The sequence below is a fragment of the Grampus griseus genome (assembly GCF_964374135.1).
Source record: "Grampus griseus genome assembly, chromosome: 12".
Lineage (NCBI taxonomy): Eukaryota > Metazoa > Chordata > Mammalia > Artiodactyla > Delphinidae > Grampus > Grampus griseus.
In genome coordinates this window covers 25,697,583-25,720,468 of record NC_139006.1, presented here as the reverse complement: position 1 = coordinate 25,720,468, position 22,886 = coordinate 25,697,583, and the positions used below count along the sequence as shown (strand labels likewise).

The 22,886-nt window shown below is 51.6% G+C and overlaps 2 protein-coding genes across 2 annotated transcripts in view; one reads left to right on the top strand and one right to left on the bottom strand.

Moving 5' to 3' along the window:
* UBE2L3 (ubiquitin conjugating enzyme E2 L3) overlaps positions 1-15,751 on the top strand; it is a 42,561-nt gene extending 26,810 nt beyond the window's left edge. Inside the window, exons 3-4 of the mRNA XM_082667657.1 lie at positions 10,542-10,728; positions 15,392-15,751. Of these exons, the coding sequence (XP_082523783.1) occupies positions 10,542-10,728; positions 15,392-15,546 (342 nt within the window). The 3' untranslated portion in view covers positions 15,547-15,751. The remainder of the gene's footprint in view (positions 1-10,541; positions 10,729-15,391) is intronic.
* Positions 15,752-20,662: 4,911 nt separating this feature from the next.
* Positions 20,663-22,278, bottom strand: YDJC (YdjC chitooligosaccharide deacetylase homolog; the record flags this gene model as incomplete). Its single annotated transcript, XM_082668256.1, has 5 exons — positions 20,663-21,133; positions 21,318-21,495; positions 21,572-21,671; positions 21,868-22,027; positions 22,115-22,278. 5 exons carry the CDS (start codon positions 22,276-22,278, stop codon positions 20,764-20,766), a joined length of 972 nt encoding a protein of 323 aa, XP_082524382.1. The 3' UTR covers positions 20,663-20,763.
* Between the last annotated feature and the right edge of the window lie 608 nt (positions 22,279-22,886).

Sequence of the window (22,886 nt, the reverse complement as noted above, 5' to 3'; positions counted from 1 at the left end):
GTGGGATCTTAGTTCCCCACCCAGGGATCGAACCCACATCCCCTGCATTGGAAGGCAGATTCTTTATCACTGGACCACCAAGGAAGTCCCTGGTTTTGTTTAGTTTTTTGCCTATGATTTTTTTTACCTCTTTGAGCACTGTTTTTTGGGGGTTTTTTTGGTTTTTTTGGCCACACAGCTTGCAGGATCTTAGTTCCCCAACCAGGGATCAAATCCGGGCCCATGGCAGTGAAAGTGCCGAGTTCCAATCACTGGACTGCCAGGGAATTCCCTCTTTGAGCATTTTTAAGACAGTTGATTTTAATTCTTTGTCTGGTAAGTCTAATGTCTGGGCTTATTCAGAAATAGTTTTTGTCAGTTTTTTTTTTATCCTTTAAACGGGCCATACTTTTCTGTTTCTTTGTATGCTTTGTGATTTTGTTGTTGCTGTTGAAAATTGGACATTTGAATATTATAATGCGTAAATCAGATTTTCCCCCTCCCTGCAGGATTTGCTGTTCTTGAGTGTTAAAGGCTTCTCTTGTGTTCCACCAGTGTTTTGACTGAAATTTCCTTGAATGCCAGGAGCTTAAAAAAAGTCTCTCAGTCTTTGCAGATTGGTTCTGTGCTAGGGTACTTCTTGAACATGTAGCCAGGCCAGTTACATTTCTGCCTTCTTCACTTCCTGCTTTCCTTGAGCCTATGGTTAGCTGGTGGTGAAAGCTTCAGATCTTCTCAGTTCTTTTCTTAGCGTGTATCCTGTCCTAGGCATATGTGTGACTTTCTCAGCTCCGCAGTGTACCTGGGTGCTTCTGAATGCCCTGATATCCCTGGGTTTCTCTGTGGCTTTACCTCCTTGGCTTTATGCAATCTGTGTGTCTCACCTGCCATCCTTTGCTGTAGGCAGCTGTGAGTTTTTCATGGCCTTACAGTCTTTTATTTATTTATTTATTTGGCTGCTCCGGGTCTTAGTTGTAGCACATGGGATCTTTGTTGCAGCATACAGGATCTTTAGTTGCAGCGTGCGGGATCTAGTTCCCTGACCAGGGATCGAACCTGGGCCCCCTGCATTTGGAGTGCTGAGTCTTAACCACTGGACCATCAGGGAAGTCCCCTACAGTCTTCTTGAGCAGTTCCTGTGCTTTTCCCATGCTCTGTGGGTTCTGAGCGAGGCAAAACAGAGCACCTGTGTCAGCCCTCCGGGTAGCCCTGAACTGGTTAGAACAGACAGACAGTAATTTGTGACTAAGGTCTGCTCTGCTTCTCTGGAATGGAGGGCCTGGGTCCCACGTGGTAGTCAGAGGTGGCCATCATTCACCCATCTTCAAGATGCCTGTCTCCCAGCCAGGGAGCAGCCAGGCTAAGGGCAAGTAAAGTCGACACAAAGCTTTCCTACTGTGTTTTAGTTGCCTTTTTCTTGATTCTGCATTCACAGCCAAAGGTTGCTGTAAACCTTTGACTGTTTTCCAGAGTTCTGACAAAGTTGGTTCTGACGGTTTCTGCAGTATTTTGTTTGTTTGTTTCTATGGAAGGATGGGAGTTTGGAGCTGCCTGCTTTGCCATTTTGCTGATGTTACACCCTAAATTTTTCTCTTTTAATCAGGAATGAGTGGATTTCATTAAAGGCCATATTACTGTCAATTAGGTTTTGTGGTGTGGGTTTTCAAAGTGGCCTGTTAATTAAGCCCCTCATTGCTTTCTGGATTAATTCCCCCTTCATTACAATGGACTGTTTTTAAATGTTCCAGTGTATTAAATTTCCTAGTCTTTAGTGTGCTTGCATCTGTGGTCATATGTGAGATTGGATTGTGTTTTCTGTGTTTAGTGGATTTTTTTTTTTTTTTTTTTTTTTTTTTTTTGCGGTACGCGGGCCTCTCACTGCTGTGGCCTCTCCCGTTGCGGAGCACAGTCTCCGGACGCGCAGGCTCAGCGGCCGTGGCTCACGGGCCCAGCTGCTCCACGGCATGTGGGATCTTCCCGGACCAAGGCACGAACCCGTGTCCCCTGCATTGGCAGGCGGACTCTCAACCACTGTGCCACTAGGGAAGCCCTGTTTAGTGGATTTTGATAGATGGTTATACTGACTTCATGTATCAAGAAGTAGAAATTTCATTCTTTTTTCTGTGTTCTGATTTGCTAATTTTTGCTTTTATGGTAATTTCTGCTTTTATGTTTTGTCTTTTGTTTTCCTTGGTATTTGTTTGCTCTTTGCTTTTTTAAAATTTATTTATTTTATTTGTTTTTGGCTGCATTGGGTCTTCGTTCCTGCATGTGGGCTTTCTCTAGTTGCGGTGAGCGGGGGGCTGCTCTTTGTTGCAGTACGCAGGCTTCTTATTGTGGTGGCTTCTCGTTGAGGAGTACGGGCTGTAGGCACGCAGGTTCAGTAGTTGTGGTGCGTGGGCTCAGTAGTTGTGGCTCACGGTCTCTAGAGCACAGGCTCAGTAGTTGTGGCACATGGGCTTAGTTGCTCCGTGGCAGGTGTCATCTTACCGGATCTGGGCTCGAACCCGTGTCCCCTGCACTGGCAGGCAGATTCTTAACCACTGCGCCACCAGGGAAGTCCCTCTTTGTTCTTTTCTAACTTGATGATTTGAGTGCTTAGTTCTTTGGTGGGGGGCGTTCATCCCCAGTTGAGTTCCTTTCTTGCCTGGGCTGCTCCCTACCCATGTCATTGTCACCCTGGACTTACAGGGGTGCTGCTGCTGGTTTTACCTTTTATTGAGAAGGTAAGACATGCACACGTGACAACGTTTCAACAACGACAGTGTCTTTCTTCTGTCTGTGCCTCTGTCCCTCATTTGTAAAAGGAGCTGGTAAATGCCTGCCTCTTGTCAGTGTGTAGTCAGACTGCCCTGGATTTCTCTGCCTTTGGGCTTCAGAAGCACAGACTTGGGAGTCAGCTTTGTATTCCTGAGGCCTTGCATCTCCAAAGCTGTGTCAATAATTGTTTTTAAAATGAAATTGAGTTTTGTGGAGAGGCCTCGTACCGCCCTGGTGGTCACTCCACCAGCCTGTTGGGAGAGGACGCAGTCTCTCTGCCATCACAGTGTCTCTGGCCTCTGCACTAGCCCCGAGGCTCGCGCACCAGGTTCTGCTGAGCAGAGTGTTTTTGGGAATGAGCCTCAGGTACACCGATCACATCCCATTGCAGAAGCTGTAACTGCCTTTGCCTCCGTGCAGGCCATTCCGTCTCACAGGTTCTTTGAGCACCTCACAGGCCCTGGCTCCCCCACCTGGGCTCGGGCCCCAGCCTCTTTCGAGGAGCTTTTGCTCCCCTGTCCTGGGGCTGGGCTGCTCAAAGCTGACAATTGTTGAGGTAAATACCTGCTTGTTAACTTTCAGAGAGAGAGGCCTCCTCTTCTGTTCGTGAAGCCGTGTGTACCCCTTCCAACTGGTCATCCTCCTGCACCTGCGTCTTCCTGACGCTCTCTATTCCCTGGTCTCAGTGAATCACTCCCTCCTCTCTGTTCCCTCCACTCACAATTCATAATAGTGAGGTCGCTTTTGACTGCAAGTAAGGAAACCCCCCACTTAGCGTGGCTTTGAAAAGGGAAAGTTGCTGCCCCTGACAGAGTCCTGGGGCAGGGGCTCTGGACTGGCAATCCAGCGGCTCGGCGAGGGGAGAGCACAGACCTGCATGGGCTTCACAGTTTTCCGGAAGGAAGAGACGGTCTCTTCTTTTCTCTCTCTCTCCTTGAACTTTTTATTTTGAGATAACTGTAGATTTTCATGCAATTGTAGGAAATAACAGAGATTCCCCAGTAGCCTTCACCTGTTGTGCAACTGTAGTGCAGTGCTGTAACCAGGAAGTGGACGCTGATCAGTCCACCAACCCCATTCAGACTTCTCCATCTGTGACACGTGTGTGTGTGTGTAGTTTGGTGTGACCAAAAACAAAGACGCCCATCCCAGGGGCCCACCACAGACCCCTCACTCCTCATTATCCAGAACCAGGACACGTGGCCACCCCTGGTCTGTCACTGGCCGAGGTGTGGGCAGTACCATGATGGACTGTGCTGTCCAAAAGGAGTATACTGCAAGCCACAGCCGTGCTTTTAAATTTTCCAGAACTCCCATTAAAAATGAAAATTAGGGAATTCCCCGGCGGTCCAGTGGTTGGGACTCCGCGCTTTCACTGCTGAAGGCCCGAGGAGGGTGTGGGTTGGATCCCTGGTCAGGGAACTAACATGGAAGGAAGGAAGAAAGGAAGGAAGGAAGGGAGGGAGGGAGGGAGGGAAGGAAGGAGGGAAGAAGGGAGGGAGGGAGGAAGGAAGGAAGGAAGGGAATTAAACAAGTGGAATTCACTTTGGTAAGTATTTTACTTAATACAGTATATCAAAAATATTTTCTACATGTAATCAATATAAATAATTATTAACTAAATAGTTTATTCTTTTTTTTTTGCACAAAGTCTCAAATCCAGGTGGTATTTTACGCTTATAGCACATCTAAATTCGGACGAGTCCTGTTGCAAGTACACAATAGGCGCTTGGGCTGGTGGCCACCATATTGGATGGGACAGGTGTAGACCAGTCAGGATTTACCCCGGTTCACAATGAGGGGGCAGCATGGACGGAAACAAAACTGGGATTTTGCCAGCAAGGAGACAGCGGGAGCAGCCGTTGGCTGGACAGTCTGTTGGGGTCAGCTGTGGTCCAGCCCCCCTCTCTTTGGGGCTCCTCAGAGGGCTAATTCTGCTTTATAACTGGTGGTGTGGGTGTCGTCTCAGCGAGTTCTGGTTCAGGCAGAGACCTTTATCTGTTTCCCTCCCACTTCCTGTCCCTAGCACTGTGCATTACACAGAGTAGGCGCCCCACAAACATTCTGTAAGTTATTGAATTTGTAGTTCTCAGAGAGCCTTGGAAACTACATTTTGGTGTGTGCAGGTGGATTATTTGTGCAGGGTTGTCTCTGTTTCTTGTTCATTAGATGCCAGTAGCCACCTTTGTCATTGGGACAACCTCAGGCATTTCTAAACCTCTCCAGGAGGGACAACACTGTCCTCAGTCGAAAACCCTGTTTCTGAGTTAGCTTTGATTTCCTTTTTAACAGTTTCATTGAGAGTCACAAACCCTGCATTTCATGCATTTAAAGTGTACAGTTATTCAATGGCTGTTAGTATATTTGCAGAGTTGTTTCTCCATCACCACAATTTTAGAACATTTTTTATTACTCCTCAAAGAAACCTCCCCTTGTTAGCATCACCCCCAGTCCCCCAGGTGTAGGCAACCACAGATCTACTTTGTAGATTTAGCTATCCTGTATATTTCATATAAATGGAATCATATAATACGTGACGTTTTGTGTCTGGCTTCCTTCCTTAGCATAATATTTTCAAGGTTTATCCATGTTGTAGCATATATTCGTACTTCATTCCTTTTTATTGCCAAATAATATTCTGTTGTCATGGATATATCATAGTTTGCTTATCCATTCACCAGTTGATAGGTATTTGGGTTGTTTCCTCTGTTTGGCTATTATGAATGATGTTGCTATGAACATTTGTGAACAGGATTTTATGTCGACAAGCGTTTTCATTTCTTTAGGATATTTAGGAGTGGGGTTGTGGGTCCTGTGGTCGCTTTATGTTTTTGGTAAGGAAGCGTTTGGGTCCAGACACTCTTCACGAGTGCAGCAAGTTCTCGCCTGGCAACGGGGAGGGGGTAAGGAAATTGTGTCGCGTCTGATGGTGGAATACGCTGCAGCCCTAGTGAAGGCATGGGTGCGCCGAGGGCGGGCGAGTGGGTGCTGCCAGCAGCAAACCGCATGCGTGTGTGTGCAGGAGTGCCGCGTGCCAGGGCGCTGGCCCACACCACACGTTTTCTACAACAGACAAGGAATTCTCCGACGTTAGTAGTTCTGTGGCTGGGTCTTAGAAAGCGAAGTGATCTGCCCCACGCGTGGGCGGGCACAGGCTGTGCGGCCAAGAGCACCGCGCTCCCAGAATCCGGGTCCCTTGACCAAGGAGTGTGCTGACTGCTGTGCGCCGCAGGCTGTGTTGTGGACACGCTCAGCCCTTATCCTGGGGTGGAATGTCTAGTACTACTTTTTTGGTGTGAATGTTATATTTCTATGAGAAATAACAATAAAGCTACTTCTTTTCTTGAAGGGAAGGTGAATCATGCCGTGAAAGGTGCCTATGAGTTCAGAGGAGGGAAAGTTCCTGTGGAATTCCGTTTTATTGGAGACAGCGATTTTTTTTTTTTTTTTTGCAATATTCAGTGTGCTTTATTGGGTTTTTAAGAAAGCATTTTGAAACTTAGTGACCAACCTAATTTCTTTAGTTTTTTTCTTTGAAATTTATTTTACGGAAGTGTAGTTGATTTGCAATGTTGTGTTTCTGGTGTACAGTAAAGTGATTCAGTTATATACAGGTATGTATTCTTTTTCATATTCTTTTCCATTATGGTTTAGAGATTGTGATTTTAAATTTAGGTGTAATTCATAGGGTAGTTTGGTCATGAAAGATTGGAAAATCTGTTCTAAAAATACTTCCACAAATGTTTATTTTCAAAGAGAAAATGATGGAATTTTTAAATGTCAGAGTATTCATTGACAAAGAGCTGTACTGTGAAAAGTGCTAGGAACCCAATTGTTGGAAACAGTACAAAGAGGTCATCTTCAGAAAGCAAAGTTAGCAGATGATGACTCTGCTCACTGTGCAGACTTGGTAATTCAGGCAACCACGAAGAGATAAGAGAGAATGAACACTTAACAGTTACAGGGCATGAGAAGACAGTCTGTGCTCAGAGGCCAGGAGCTTTTCCTGCCTTTCGACCAGGCCCTCTAGTGGACTGTGAAGGTTAGAGCTCAAGGAAGCCCGCCTTCCCATCCCTCTGTAACTGGACCCCGGGGCAAGCAGCCTGAGGGTGGGTCTGGGCCAGGCCTGGGTAGACGTCCTCGGGGCAGCCAGGCCGGGCTGTGTTCCTTGTGGGTGAAGGGTTACCCCGCGGAAAGGACACCGCTGAGGGTTCTCCACCGGCCAACACACGTGGTCGATCATCAGTGGATCCATCTAGGAGCTGCCTGTCCACATCAGTCCAGCCACGAGTCCCGTGTGGTGTCAGATCGCCAGCTGGGCATGCGCCATGGGGACTTGGTGTGGCTGCTGGCCAGGTCAGGGAGTGGCTGCCAGAGAGCTGTGTGGTGTCCTCCCTGAGCCCCAGGGAGAGCTGCCACAACGGTGACACAAAACTGTGACTGATGTACAATGGTGGAAGGACTCTGGGTCTTCAGTGGATTAAGAGATGTGTGGGGTGCGGTGGGGTCTCAGGGTTCCTCAAGGTTGCCCTGGGGAGGAAAGAGCCGGCTTGCCTGCAGGCCAGGAGTGGACCCGTGGGGGAAAGGCCCAAGGGGTTTGGAGGAGCCTCCTCTTGGCCTTAGTTGCTCCAAAGTGGCTTTGTGCCTGGGGAGGGTGGGGTGAGAGCCGGGAGGGGTGGGGGGAGCCAAGGTTTGCACTGTCCTTGCGGGTAGCTCTCCATGGCTTGTGGAGAGGACCATCTGAGGCAAATTCCTGAAATTTTGAATACTATTTTTCTACCACAAAGCCGTGTTTTCTCATTGAGGCCCCTTCTAGTTTCTGAGCTGCCTTCCCACAGAATAAGTTTAACTCTAATGTGTGGAAAACTCACGTGTGGCACTTAGGCCTTTATCCACAGGGTAGGTACTGTGTTGAATTTTTGCACACCCCCTTCCACACAAATCCCTGGGGTTTTGGAGCCACTCCTTTGGTCACCCCGAGGCCTGGACAGGGATAGAGTCTCCAAGGAGTTAAGACACGCTCCCTGGGCGGCGAGAGGTTCGGCCTGTCCTGTGTCCTGTAGCGAGAGAGCTGCTTCTCCTGACTTTTTGCCCATGTGCAGCATGCAGTGTGGGTGGCTTCTACCTCAGGGTCACCCCCACATGACAGATGTTGGGGAATGTCCCGGGCTTGCCTGGCTGGCCTGACTCGTCCTTGTCTCCAGCTCCTGGCACATGGCCCAGCACGCGGCGGGCCCCAGGTGGTTGGTCAGTCCTGGGTGATGGTTGAACATATCTGGTGGGTTTCAGCAGCCAGGGTCATCCAGGAAGGCTCTTTCCGTGGCTGAAGCCGGTCCCTTCTTAAAACCCCGAAGCAAAATCTCTGTGTCCCCGTGGGCTCGTTGGTAATGGTGAGTCTAGCTCTCCTAGGTAGTGAGCAGTCAGGACAAGGCCTGGGAGGAGTCCGCTGCCACTTTAACTTCTGGACAGTGTTCTAGACAATTCTGTGTTCCCTAAAGAAGGGATTAGGGAAGGTTTTGTTGGGGTGAAAATGATTTCCCAGTCCAGCCATGGCCCACCCCCTCCGGGTGTGCATGGGTCTGTCTCCTCACCCAGGTGCAGCGCCCGAGGTGTTGACATCTCCTCCCTCACCCGCTCCTGAGGCACCACCTTCCTGCCGTGCATCCTGTAGGTTCATCTTCCGACCATGGATCCAGCTGCTCGATTGGGTGGTTCAGACCCCTAAACTCAGCCCCAGCCTCCTGTCTTGCTCCATGCTGTCCCCTCCAAGCCCCTGCCGTCCTAGTTTTTAGTCCTCTCTGCTGGGAAGGCCTCTCCCACCCCTCAGCCTTCCCTAATTTTACCCTTCTTGGGTGGGGATAGTGTGGGGACCTGACGTGTGCTGGCCTCACTCCCCAGCAGAGGAATCCTATTTGCTGGAGAATATCTCATCACGCTGGGGCTTGAGGAGGCAGCGCTGTGCATTCCTGGGCACTCAGTGAAGCTGGGCCTTCTTTGAGTGGGCTGGGACCCTGGAGAGCTAGAGTCCGGGGCTGGGAGGCCACAGACTGGAGGGCTGGCTCAGCTCTGGACGTGGAGGCAGAGCTGGAGAGAGGCTGGCCTTTTTCTCTTGGGGCATCTCTCAGAGATGGGCCATCCTGGGCCATCAGTGTGCAGGCCCTGAGGGATAGTTCTCTGAGTGGTCCTAAGGACACAGGGGTGGGGCATGGTTCTGGCCCTACCTGGCGACCAGCTAGGGGCCAGCTCAGCTCCTCAGGGGCCAGCCGTACAGCTGAGTGCTGGCTTTATTCTGGAATTGTGGCCACCTCTTTGGCCTTTCAGCACTTGGTATGGTCTGGGTTGGGTTGTTATTTACCCCTGGTGTAACTCTTCATACCTTCAAAAAAGATAAAGAGATATTTGCAAAAGACATTATCTGAAAAAGGGCTGTTAACCCCAAATGTACAAAGAACTCTTAAAACTCAATAACAAGAAAACAAGAACCTGATTTTAAAATGGGCCAGGGACTTCCCTGGTGGCGCAGTGGTTAAGAATACTCCTGCCAGTGCAGGGGACACGGGTTTGAGCCCTGGTCTGGGAAGATCCCCCATGCCACGGAGCAACTAAGCCCGTGTGCCGCAACTACTGAGGTCCATGCACCTACAGCCCGTGCTCCGCAACAAGAGAAGCCACCACAATGAGAAGCCCGTGCACCGCAAAGAACAGTCCCCGCTCACCGCAACTAGAGAAAGCCCGCGTGCAGCAACGAAGACCCAACGCAGCCATAAATAAATAAATTTATAAATAATAATAATAATAAAATGGACCAAAAACCTGAAAAGACTTCTTACCACAGAAGACATACAGATAGCAAATAAGCATATGAAAAGGTAGTCAACACCATATCATTAGGGAATTACAAATTAAAACTACAGGATGCAACTACACACCTGTCAGATTGGTGGAAATCCAGAATGCTGACAACACCAAATGCTGGCGAGGATGTGGAGCAACAGGAACTCTCATCCGTCCTGGTGGGAATGCAGAATGGTGCAGCCACTTTGGAAGATAGATTGGTGATTTTTTACAAAACTAAGCATACCCTTAACCTACAATTGTGCTCCTTAGTATTTACCCAAAGGAGATGAAAATAATATGTCCACACAGAAACCTGCACACGGTTGTGGATAGCAGCTTTATGCATAATTGCCAAAGGCAACCAAGCTGACCTTCAGGAAGTGAATGGATAAACTACATCGAGACAATGGATTAATATTCAGTGACAAAAAGAAGTGATCTAACAAGCCACAAAGGAACCTTAAATGCATATTACTAAGTGAAAGGAGCCAGTCTGAAAGGGCTGAATACTGCATGATTCCAACCATAGGGTATAATACTTCATACAACCCATTCAGTGTCCAGCACCGAGAGTGAGCCCTGCTGTAGACTGTGGACTGTGGGTGATGATGTGTTGGTGTCAGTCCATCACCTGTAATGCGTGTACCACTCTGGTGGGGGAGGCTGTGTGTGTGTAGGAGTTCTGTACTTTCCTCTCAGTTTTGCTGTAAACCTAAAACTACTCAAAAAAAAAATGAAGTCTATTAAAAAAAAAAAAAGGTAAAGAGGCCAGGGCGTCCATCTCAGACCCTTTCACAGTTTAGCAGACATGTTGCTCTAGAAATACAGATTGATTGTTGTTCCCCTGAAGGTGACAAGGCTTCAGTTGATACAACCTCTTGAAACAAAGTAATTTTTCCAGTGAACAATTAGAACATTCCTGTCTCAGCTACAGGTTCACTCCGCCCTCTTTCCTTTCCCTCCAGGACAACCCTCCATATGATAAAGGGGCCTTCAGAATTGAAATCAACTTTCCAGCAGAGTACCCATTCAAACCACCGAAGATCACATTTAAAACGAAGATCTATCACCCGAACATTGATGAAAAGGGGCAGGTCTGTCTGCCGGTAATTAGTGCTGAAAACTGGAAGCCAGCAACCAAAACTGACCAAGGTAAGGCGTCTCCTCGTGTCTTCTGGGGACACTGCTGCGGGCAGGGCCTTCTAGGTCCCTTCTGACACCACGTCGCACGGAGTCCAGAGAAATCCTATAGCACTGACCACCGTGTCCACAGAAGGCTGCTGTGGTCCCACTGTTCCATGGGCTTGGCGCATCTCAGCTAAGCTTCAGCCCACGCAGGTGTTCTTGTGCTCGCAGCCCAAGGGGGACCCGCGCAGACAGACCAGACCAGCGCTCACTCCCAATGCAGGGAGGGGTGTGACCCTGTCCCTGGGAGTGTTCGTGAGGATTGTGGGCTGCCTGGGGCGGGGGGAAGTGGCCTCACACAGCAGTTAGCACATGGACTCAGACTGGAAGGGGGAAGGGAGGGTGTTGAGGGCCTGCGGGCTTGAGCCGGAGCCATGTGGCAGGCCACAGGATGCTGGGGTGTCTTGGGAGGGCACGGCCAGACTTGAGGGCAGTGTGCCCACGTGAAAGCACACAGTCAGCCTTAGCGGGCCTGGAACTCCCTGTGTGTCCCTGGGTCTGGGTGCCCTCATTTTTCTGGGAAAAGTACTTGATTCACTACTGTGGTCGCCCCCCTCTTTTCCCCGGCAGGTGACTAAACTTTGTTATAGACTGTGTCTAGTTTTTATTCTTTTTTTTTTTTTTGCGGTACGCGGGCCTCTCACTGTTGTGGTCTCTCCCGTTGCGGAGCACAGGCTCCGGACACGCAGGCTCAGCGGCCATGGCTCACGGGCCCAGCCGCTCCGCGGCATGCGGGACCCTCCCAGACCGGGGCACGAACCCGTGTCCCCTGCATCGGCAGGCGGACTCTCAACCACTGCGCCATCAGGGAAGCCTAGTTTTTATTCTTAATTCTAGAATTTTCTTTTGCAATCCTAACCTGATATTTTTGGTGGCTTTCCTGTAAGTAACTCCCTGAACCACTTACAGCCTTTTTAGATTAAGGAGAATGGATGAGGCTGGAATTTGAGAGGCTGCAGGTGTTGTTTTTTTTTTTTGGTGACTGATATACACAGTCATTTTCCAGTGGAACCCCTGAAAGAGTCACTGAAACATCCACCATGAAAGGCATCCACCAGGCTCCCACAGCTGAGCAGCAGAAAGCAGTGGGTACCAAGCGTGGAGTCACAGTGAAGGGGTCTCCAGGGGGCTTGGTGCTTGGTCGTGCACAAGCTGATGTCTGTAAAAGATTGACAGAGTTGTTCTTAAGCACACAAACTCCTAGCTCTGTGTGTAAGCCTGCAGTTGCTGCATTTGCTCAGGCGGCCAGACCACAGAGAGTTACGGGTCTCCTCCCTCACCTGAGAATTGGGCGCAGGTACCTGTGCTCTGCCCCTCTCTCTGCCCACAGGGCAGGCTGCCCAAGAGGGCTGTGGCAGCACCGGTCCTGTTTTCAGCTTCAGGTCTCAGTGAGCAGCCAACATGCACTGCTTTTCCAGGTTGTAGGTGCTTTTTTCAAATAGTCAGATAAACCTAAGAGAGGTTTTTCATTCTTTTGTACTTGCTGACTTAGGTTTTGAAGTTAAAACTTTTATCTTAAACACGGTGCTGTTCTACATGCAGCACCGGGCAGAATTGCTGTTTTGTGATCGGAGACAGGGTTTCTCTCTAGATCATTCTGTAGATTCGTCCGTCATGGCCTTGAGCTTATCCTCACACACTTCAGGAATGTCGTCCCTGGCACTTCACACGGTGTCCCCCGTGTTTCAGTTACCTGTTACTGTATTACAAACCATCTCAAAACTTAGTGGCTTAAATTAACAACAGTTTATTATTTCTATTTCTGTAGGTTGACTGGGCTCAGCTGGGTGATTCTATAGCTGGTCATTCCTCGGGTCACTCATGGTTCACTATAATTCAGCATTCACAGCAACTTTTTAGTGGATAACTACTGCAAATAATGAGAAGCAACAGTATATGGAATGTCCAGAATAGGCAGATCTATAGTCAGAAAGGAGGTTAGTGTTTGCCTGGGGCTGGGGGAGGGGTCTAGGAAGTGATTACTAAGGAGAGTGGGTATTCTTTTAGGGATGATGAAAACGTTCTGGAGTTAGATAGTGGTGGTGTCACACGATTTTGTGAATACACTAAAAAACAACTGAATTGCATACTTCTCAGAGAGTTTATTTTTTGGTATGTGAATTATATCTCAATTTTTAAAAAGAAAGTAAAGCATTAAAAATTGAGCAAAAATAGGAGAAAAGTCAAGAAACAAGGCAAACCTGTATCATACAGAAAGGTGGTAGGAGTTGGCGATAATAACAATAACCAGAAGAAGGGATGTGAAAACAGAGTTTTCCTCAGCAGTGTGTCTGGTTCTGGTACATATCTATCAACAGAGCAAGGGCTTTGTTTGGTGGTGAAAGAGATTCGCCATATGAAATATAGTCAGTGAGGAAGCCTGTATAATACTGACCTCTATACGAACCAAACAACACAGCAACAAAATTATATAAACAGAAAAGTCAGATTCATAAATCAAATGTTTTAGTCCCCCCATACCCATTTGCTGTCTTATAACAAATCAAGTAGATAAACTTTAGAAAGAGGACTCAAATACAATAAACAGGATAAGATTAATAAACTTACCCTTCATAGCACAATCCATGGAAGACCACTGCATTGTACGCCTTCATGTATGGGGGAAGGTATGGGTCACATTTTACTCTGAGAATGGAGCCCACTGGGTCCCCATGAAAAGGGGCGAGTTACAGATACGGTTTACATCCTCCATCACAAACTGTCAGAAAGAACAAAAACAAGGAAATTTTATAGACTTTAGTCTCTGATCATATACAGTGAGAAAGGAGGTAAGTTTTGATAATGTTTTTAAGCCCCTACATTTTGGAGGGGGAAAGATCCTTCTGAGTAGCATTTGGGTCAAGGAAGAGATCAAGAAGCCAGGGCTCGATCATTTGTAAAACGTAATGAGTGTGCCCCCCCGTATGTGAAAGTGATGGATGGGGCTGTGGTTGTGGTTTGGAAAGCGTTGTAGCTGTCGGTGTTCTCACTGTGGAAACAAACGAGCTCAGCTGGGTTTTCTTACAGTTTACAGGGGTAGAGAAAGAATGAAGCACTCATCAGAACTACTTAGTTAACTTGAAAATATTTAAAGCAAGTTCTCTGAAAAGAATTAGACAAACTGCAAACTTGCAAAGTGAATTATCTTTTGAAAAGCACGTCTTAACGATGAATGTATTTGATGCTAATACATTAGGTATTAAGATGATCATAGTGAGAAGCAGACAGCCTGAGTCTCCATAATGGAGGAAAACTTGAAAACTCATCAGTGTCAACTCTGCTACAGAACCATTTCTAGTCCTGGAAAAAGATGGGAAACCACCTTATAAATGTGCTATAGGGCAAATGTGGTTCAGGTTTCCCAAAAGTTAAGAACAGCAGTCTCACGGCTGAGCGTGGTGTGGAGAGTCTTGGAGTGCAGTGGGCTGGGGTGCCTCAGAGATGCTGAGAAAGAACCACTCGGAAGAGTGTTTGTTCCGGTGGTTGCTTCCTCTTGCCGGGAAGGAGGCAGCATAGGTGCTTATTTCATGTTTATGGATGCGTGCCTTCAGTTTATGGCAAGTGAAAGTGATTTTCCATAAGAGTTACTAATAGTTAACTTTCCTTTAAAAAATATTTTTGATGTGATTTAAAGAAATATATTAAGTAAATAATCACTTAAGCTCCATGTGGATTTGTGACAGACAAGGAGAAACTGAAACAAAAAGCTTTTTTAACCCATTCCTTGTAATACTGGGGTGAAGAGCGTGGGCTCCCAATAAAGGCACCTGGCATCGGCAGTCCAGAGGAGAGGGGCCTTTTTGCTGGGACAGTGGGGGTGCTGGTCCTGGTGGGGGTTGGGGGGAGTCAGGGGACGTGTGTGGGAAGCCTGGTGGCTGCATGCACCCCACTTCTGAGGAGTCCAGGGGTTCCTGGACCTTCCATACTTCCCCCTCCCCCACCCTCCACTCCCTCCTGGCCCTCCTGTCCAGGGCTTGCCGTCCCGCACATCTGAGCCTGACTGCCCTTTGGGGGAGCATTGTGGAATCCACCCTGAGCCATCCGTGTGACTTCCACCTCTGGAATGGACTGTGCAGTGCTGATGAGGGCTACAGCCTCCCAGTGGTTAATGCAGGGTGGTCGAGTGAACCTTTCTCGGCCGTTCAGAAGCTGCTAGGGGTCTTTCAGGGTGGGCTCATTATCCATTTACACAGTGCAGGCCTGTCACACACCCTGAACCTAGTGTAGTGCTGGGCACATTGCCCAGTCCCTGCCCTGGAGAAGCTTCACCTGCATGAGAGTGGGGGTGTCAGTGGTGGGCCTGGGTCTCCAAAGTTCAGGAGAGGGGTGAGAATGACTGGGGACTGGGACATCCCCAGTGTGTCAGTACAGGAAGGGTTCCTGGAGGAGGAGGAAGAGAACGTGGCATCACTCTGTACGGTTAGTTATCTACTGTAGTGCTGGCTCTTTGTCCTCCATCACTTTCTTCTCATCATGGGAATGATGGGTTGAGTGCTGGTGGTTAGAATTTTGCATGAATGGGAGGCCGCTCTGTCTGAGAAGCATATAGACATTTAATCAGAGCTGTGTTTCTTGCCATGCCCCTTCCAAGGGCCTTCTAACCAGCGGTGCCTTGTCCTTTTCTTGGCAGTCATCCAGTCCCTCATAGCACTGGTGAACGACCCCCAGCCCGAGCACCCGCTCCGGGCTGACCTAGCTGAAGAATACTCTAAGGACCGTAAAAAATTCTGTAAGAACGCTGAAGAGTTTACAAAGAAATATGGGGAAAAGCGACCTGTGGACTAAAATCTGCCGCGATTGATTCCAGCAAGTGTGAGCAGAGATGCTGAGCAGTACATTCAGACACCCCACAAAGCAGGACTCTATGGAAAATTGACATGTGCCACCGCCTGGCGTCTGCTTGTGGCAGTTACTAACTTTCTACAGTTTTCTTAATCAAAAGTGGTCTAGGTGACCTGTAAAGAAAGGATTAAAAATTTAAGATGTTCTAGTTCTGCTTTCTTTGTTTTAAAAATCACTGCTTCAGTCTACTTTAAAAGAATGGTGTTTCTTTTGCTGTCCAAATTTATCCAAAATCTTCAGTTTACATTTAGCCCATAAGGTTAAAAAAAAGTTGTGGTTCCCCTCTTCCCCTGCCCTTGCAACTCCCACTTTTTGCATTTAGTTTGTTTTTCACTCACTTCCCCAAACCCAGGCCCCACCTCCCGCCGGGAGGGGCAGTGGAGGCCTCTGCGGCTCCTCTGCTCCCCTCCTTGGCACGCGGCCTGGTGTGGGAGTCGGTTAAGTTTCTCTTGACTCTGATTTATAATATCCTTTTAAAAAAATTAAAAAACAAGCAAACAACCATCTCCACTCCCACCCCCTCCCAAAAACAAAGCTGTGGAAAGGGAGGCCTAGCTCTGCTGTAAAACTCTGGCTAATGTTACCCCAGTAATGCTGACCAGATTGGCAGACCCTGCCGTCCGCGTCATGATGAACTCCACCTGGGCCGACCTGCTTAGGGAGACCCCCAGCACCAAGTCTGAGGCAGCCCCCAGGGGTGTGCCAGCCAGAGCACGGTGCACTTGTGGGAGGAATTTTTCACCAGAGAGGCTCCCGAGGCCACAGGTTGCCATTCCTCCCTGCAGCTGTTCTAGAAGATGTCCAGGTCCCTGCGGACAGTGCTAAAGCCAGAGTGTCTACTTGAAATTCCACGCTCACCTGTCACCAACGTGTCCACCCGACGTAGCTCAGAGCTCACCCTCTGCGTCCTCAGTGCAGCAGCCCCACCGCGGCCCTTCCTCAGCACGTTTGACCCTCTGGCAGACTCCTCTGTCACCGGCACCAGCCTGGGGTCGCCGGCGCCCCACTGGCCCTTCCTCTGGAGCATCCAGACGGCCCAGCCCAGGAACAGGACGGCCTCCCCCTCCCACTGGACTCATGGCCTTCGCGGAGTCAGGCTCCACGTGAAGCTCACTCAGTAATATCCTTTACGTGTTTTATATTGTTTTGACTGCCTTTTTTTGTAGAAATAAAAATTGACCTTAGAATTTATCATCAGATGAACTTGTAAGGATTTGAATGTTAATGTCTTTTCAAAGGAAGTGGGACTGTCCCTGAAGTAGAGTCCTTGTCACTGACACCCAGGGGAAGCTAGTGGTCCAAGCACTGTGTGTCACCACCTCCACTTCTGCCACTGGTGGCTTCCCTTCTGGGCGCTCCAGGGGCTAGATCCTGTGGAGAAGATGACTTAAACTTGGCTTTCTGTTTTAATTTTAGTTCTATAACTTGAGGTCTTTCCAGGCTTGCAGACCTGAGGTGGCTTGTGTGCAGAGGTGGGGTGATGGTGGGTGAGGCCGTATACGTGCAGCCTGCAGCGGGTCTCATGAACGCAACTTCTTTAGTCCCAGGTACGCAAGAGGCACGTTCTGGAGCCTCCCGTGCGCCCGGGCTGGTGAGGGCGCCGGCCAGCACATCCACGTCTGTCTCTTCATTAGCAGAAAGGCGATGATGGACTTTATTTCACTCACACGCAGATTTGTAATAAAATGCCAAATTCTGTCAGAAGCTATCCAGATAAGCCACCATTTGTTCTCGTCGCTTCTCTGAATCCAGAAATATTGCCATTCCTGGAAACTGTCCCATTGCTTCGTATTTCTACCAGCGTAGCTCTGCCCGCCCATCGCCCCCTCCCTTCTCTGCTCACCACCAGGAGGACGTCCACCATGGTTGAAGCCGGCGGCCCCTCAGGGACTTGCATCCCCTGGCATCACAGCCGGGGTTCGCCCATCAGCAGGGGCCTGGCCTCCGAGAGCTGGGTGGTGGACGGTCCCTCCCTCCGGCTGGGCTCCTGCTCTACCAGCGGGCACTCCCCGAGCCCTTGGGCAGGCATGAAGCGTGCCAGCAGGCGCCTTGCTGCTCCGGGGCCAGACAGCTGGATCCCCCAGAGCAGGGGAGGGCTGTGATCACCACACCTCCGATGGGCCCCATGGGAATACACGCTCCTGGCCGGTCCCCCCGCCCTTCCCCCTATGGTGGGGACTAGGCTTTCTAAGATGCTGCGATCTACTCTGCTGCCCTTAATAAAATGCTCTCGGACACTCGTCTGGTCGTGTGGGTCTCTTCCTTACTGGGGGTGGGCAGTGCTAGTGGCCTGGGGTCTTGGGCAGGTTCTTCTGGCTTTCTCCCCATACCTGGCCTCCAGGAGAGGTGCACAGAGGTGTTCTGGCCATGCTGAGGGAAGCAGAAAGGGCTGCAGAGACACCCTTGGGTGTCTGGGGAGGGGAGAGTGACCTCTGTATACGTGTCACCTCAGCCACATTTAACGGAGGAGCAGACTGGGGCCCTGAGGAGGGTGCTGTCTGGAAGAAGTTCAGGGAGCTGGTGAGGGTATGCCCAAGGGAGGGGCTGGGCCACTTCCTTGAATAGCTCCAGCCCAAACCCACCTCCGAGTCTCCTGACTGCGACTGCAGCCCTAGTGCTGACTCAGCACCAGGCCAGCCAAGGCCCTGACACTTATTGTCAGCTGAGTCCCCTGCTTGGAGTCTGACACCAGCTGAGACCCTGACAGCTAGGTCTGCAGTCCAAGAGGGAACTTCCTGGGGCAAGTTTCTGGGGCACCAGAAAGTAAGGAGGCTGGGGGCCTGCCTTGATCATCAGTAGGGACTCTGCTCGTCCTAGCGCTGTCCTAACTCTCAGGACAGACCCACGGGCACCATTACTCTGCTTTCACAGAGGAGGTAAGTGACTCGGTCAGGGGCCTGTGCTGTTACAGCCTGGCTCCAGTGCCCTCGCCTCCCACGACTGGCTCCCTTTGAGCCCAAACACAGCCACAGACCCTCCCCAAAGCCTGTGAGACCCTCTCAACTCCCTCCACTCGGTGGCCACCGTCCTCTCACCTTCCTCATTCTGTTCGTTGTTCAGCTCGAGATACGCAATGACTGCATCACCTCGGCCTGGCTTCTGGCGCCCTCCTGCCCCCTGGGGCTCCTCTGGCCAGGGCCCACCCCACAGGGGGTGGCCTCAGCCCTGCTCTCGCTGTCTTCCCTTGGCAGCATGTCCGTGCCGCACCCTGCAGAGCTGCACCTGAACCTCAGTCCTCCTGCCCATCTGCACTGGCTCCTCCTCACCTGCTTCCCTCATGCACGAGGGGGAACGGCACACCTGCCCCAGGAGCAGAGCTGAAGGTCTGATCTTGCACAGCACAGTGCCTGGCCCAGGCTGCACTTGGTAGATGGCTGTTTCCTGGGTGCTGGCAGCCTGGTCTCCTGGGGGTGCCGTGTGGGCTGTCACCAGAGTGGAAGTCTCCTCAACATTGCAGAGGCTTTGTCCCCATGCTTTGCTGTGTATTCCCACCCCCGACTGCAGCCCAGTCACAGGACTGCCCCCATGTGTGTACCAGACCGTGAGCTCCTTGCAGGCTGTGTCCCAGCTCCGAGGCCTGGCCTGGCATGGAGCAGATCCTCCGTGCCTGATGAACTGGTGGCTAACAGTAAACCCCTAGCCTGGGCCGTCCTGGGGCACAGCAGGTTTTATGTGAAAAATACCCCATCTCCCTGGTGGGATGCCAGTGGCCAGCCTCGAAATGGGCCCTCTGCCTTCTTGTCCCTTTCTCTGTTCTTCAGTGCCCATGGCCTAGGGCTGATCTGGGCCCTTATCTCTGCTGCTCCCTCTCTGGCTCCCTGAGTGACAGTGGCCACTCCCACAGCTTCCTCCAGCATCTGTGCAGACCCCCCAGTCTCTCCCTTGTCACCCACATCTCTCCTGGGCCCTGGAGCCATACAGCCAGCCCCTCCTCTCAGAACAACAGACCCGCCTCGAGGGAGGTGCCTCTGTGCTTGCTGCCCAGCTCCAGCCAGCAGCCTGTGGGAGCACGGCCAGACCCCAGCGGGCCGGGGCGGGGAGGCCAGGGCCACATTCACAGCCATTCCAGTTCACAGCCCTGGATGAAATGGGGGAGGAAAGGGCCTGCGGCTGGAGAAGTCAAAGTCAGAGAAAGGGTAGGGGTAGAGGATGGAGCCAGAAAGAGCGGGCTGAAGCCACCAGTCAAGGGGATGGGGCCCTACCCTCACCCCTTTAGAAAGTGCAGAACTCTTTTGGCCCTGGTTCCATGCTTGGTACAGACTCAGGCCCAGGGCATGTTGAGTAAATGAACAGGCAGCTTCACAGCTCTGCTCCCCTACTATCTCTAGATCTTCAAAATGGGGGCACCGGTGCCTGCACACAGGCACTATGATGTGAGATTACATGAGACAAGAAGGACCACATGGGTTTCCATCTGCTCCTGGCATCGCCTTGATCCAGGCCACAGGAGCCCCGGTCACAGGGCATCTACACATCACCAGGGGTGCCATTTCCGTAGAAGACCATCCCTCCTGGAAAAACGTAAACACACTCCTGCAAGTTTGCAGGACCTCCTCAGACCCATCCCCTAGGATGGCAAAGGGCTGCTTACTTCGAACAGGTGATGTCTTTAAAGTCAAAATTGAGATTATAATATGCCTCCCAAAAAGTAGCCTAGTGAGACATTCTTCCAACCCCTCACTCCCCTCCTCCTACCCACCCCCACCAAAAGAAAAGAATAAAGAGAGCCTAAGCATAAGCAGCGCCAAAGGTGGAGGCACTGCAGATCTTTTCTGGAACAGTGACCTCAGTGGGCCCCAAAGGAGTTTCGTGTCCTTCTTGTGTCTGGGAAGGTTTCCCGGGCACAGTCTATAAACACCCAAGTTTACAGGACGTGTTACTTTATTAATACAGCCATCTCTGCCCTGTGCACCCAAACAAGGAAGATGCTTACACAGCACTGTGACCCCCCCCCCCCATGCTTGGCAGGCCCCAGGCCCAGAGATCACGGCTGCCTCCTGCAGCCAGAGGGCTTGCAGAAGCTCTGCCGCCACTCTGAACCATGAGGACCTGGGCACAGAGGTGGCAGCATCCAGCCCGGGAAGTCACAGCCTGCTCTGGGACCCAGTTCCCTTCCTGGGCACCAAGGGACGTTAATGCTTGGCTGTCTGCCGGGGAGGGTCACAGTGGGGAGGGCTCCAGAAAGGTTTCCAGAGTGGCTTCGCTGGGGGTCCCCTCTCCGGGCCTCTTGGAGTCTAGCTCGTGGAGGGTGCAGAGCTGCACGCCGTCCTGGGCAAGCTGAGCCCACAGCACCGGTGCTGTGAGGACACGCAGCTCGTGTAGGCGCTCCCAGGAGCAGGAAAAGGCATCAGGACCCTCACTGCTGCCCCCAGCCGGAGGCACACTCGGATAGCCGGGGTGTGCCATCAGCTCGGCTGTCACTGCGCGTCCAGTGGGTATACCCTCCAGGGCCCTAGCCAGTGCCCCTGACACGTGGTGAGCGGACATGTGCCGGCCGCAGGTGCTCAGGCCCACGAAGACATCGGTCCACCTGTAGATGCCGGGGCATCAGTGGCACGGCTGCAGGCCGCAATGGGCAGGGGTAGGCCGTGGGCGGGACGGATCTGGGGTGGGGACACCACCAGTCGAGGATGAGAAACGGACACAGCTGGCCAAGGTGAATGGCCAGCTGGACACACTGGGACCTGGGCCTGGCAGGGGGCAGGGGGCCTTACCGCAGGCCGTGGCGGGCAAAGGGGCCCATGGCGGCGCGGGCGTCTTGCTCCACTGCGCAGGCGAAGGCGCGCGCTGGGGCCTCGAGCCAAGCGCAGCCGCCCACCCCGCGCTCCATCGGCAGCCTAGTGAAGCGCACCCCGCAGGCCTGCAGCGCCTCGGCGAACACCTGGCACACTCCTGCGGGCGGGGCAGAGTCAGGGAGAGGCACGTGCAGCACCCCCCCACCCCGGCCTGGGAGCACCAACCCACGCACCTGGGAGCACGTGCACGTGCTGGTGCCCGTCCACGTGAGTAGGGTCCCTGCCCAGTAATTCCCGGAAACGGCTCAGCTGGGCCTCCAGCTCTCCTCGAACCTGAAGTAAGAAGGTGATCGGCACACAGAACGTCCGGAAGCAGCTACCCAGAAGGACCCCGTCCATGTGGTCCCCTGTGATCGCCCCTGTGTTTGAACCAGTTAGGCATCCAGAGCCCAATTCTGCGCACGGTACCCTCGGGGCGGAGCTTTGGGGGAGTCACCACGAGCATCTTCCTGAAGCCGCACCTCCGCACCTGGGGCAAGACCACCTCTCCGGCGGCCACCGCCTCCCGGAATCCCATCTTGCCGAGGAAGAAGCCTTCGGGGCCGAGCAGCGACGAGGCGCCGTGGCGGGCCGGGCCCACGGGGCGGCCCTCGGATAGGTTGGCGTGCAGGCCCGTGGGGATTCGGTGCCTGCGGGCGGAGCGCGAGCGGGAGCACCGGAGGTGCGGGGCGGCGGCCCCCAAACCCGCCCGGACCCTGCAGGGGGCCGCTGCTCACCTGCGGGCCAGCTCAGCCGCGCTCTCGGCGGCCGCGCCGTTGACCAGCAGGGACACGCTGGTCACAGCTCCCGCCAGGAAGGCTTCTACAATGCCCTCGTCGCGCCGCGGGCAGTAACCAAAGTCATCTGCCGTGACCACCAGCCGCACACGGGGCCGGGCCATGGTCCCTCCACCAGCTGTTCGGGCCCGTGGGACTAGGGCCGGACAGTCCAGGCCCCGCCCCAGACGCGGCCCGAGGCCCCGCCCCGACGCACGCGCCCGGCGCGCCCGCGCTTTAGCCTTTGTTCTCGCCGCCTGCTGGTTCCGGGGATCCCTGCAACCGCCAGCCACCCAAAGTGCCCCGCCCCACCCGGACCGCGGCCCGGTTTATGGCAACGCGAAACTTGCAGTGACTGCAGAAATGTTCAATATGAAAAACGGAAAAATAAACCTGAAGAAAAAAAAATCTCTTACCCTCCCCCAAGATCACCACCGTTCACTTTCCGGGTACTGTCTCCCGGTATTTTCTCTAAGCAAATAAATACACCCAAGTTTTCTGCTCCTTCACCACAAACTTTTTTGTGTTGTTTTGAGAAGACAATGATCACATCAGTGTTATCTCATTCTTGTAGTGTTTCATTTTTTTGATAGTGACTGAACTTTTTCATGTTATTAGCTATTTGTATTTCTTCTTTTTCAAATTGCCTACTTGTCTTGCTGATTTTCGAAGTTGAGGCTTCTTCTTGATTTGTAAAAGCTCTGAACAATAAGAACATGAAAGAAAGTATGTA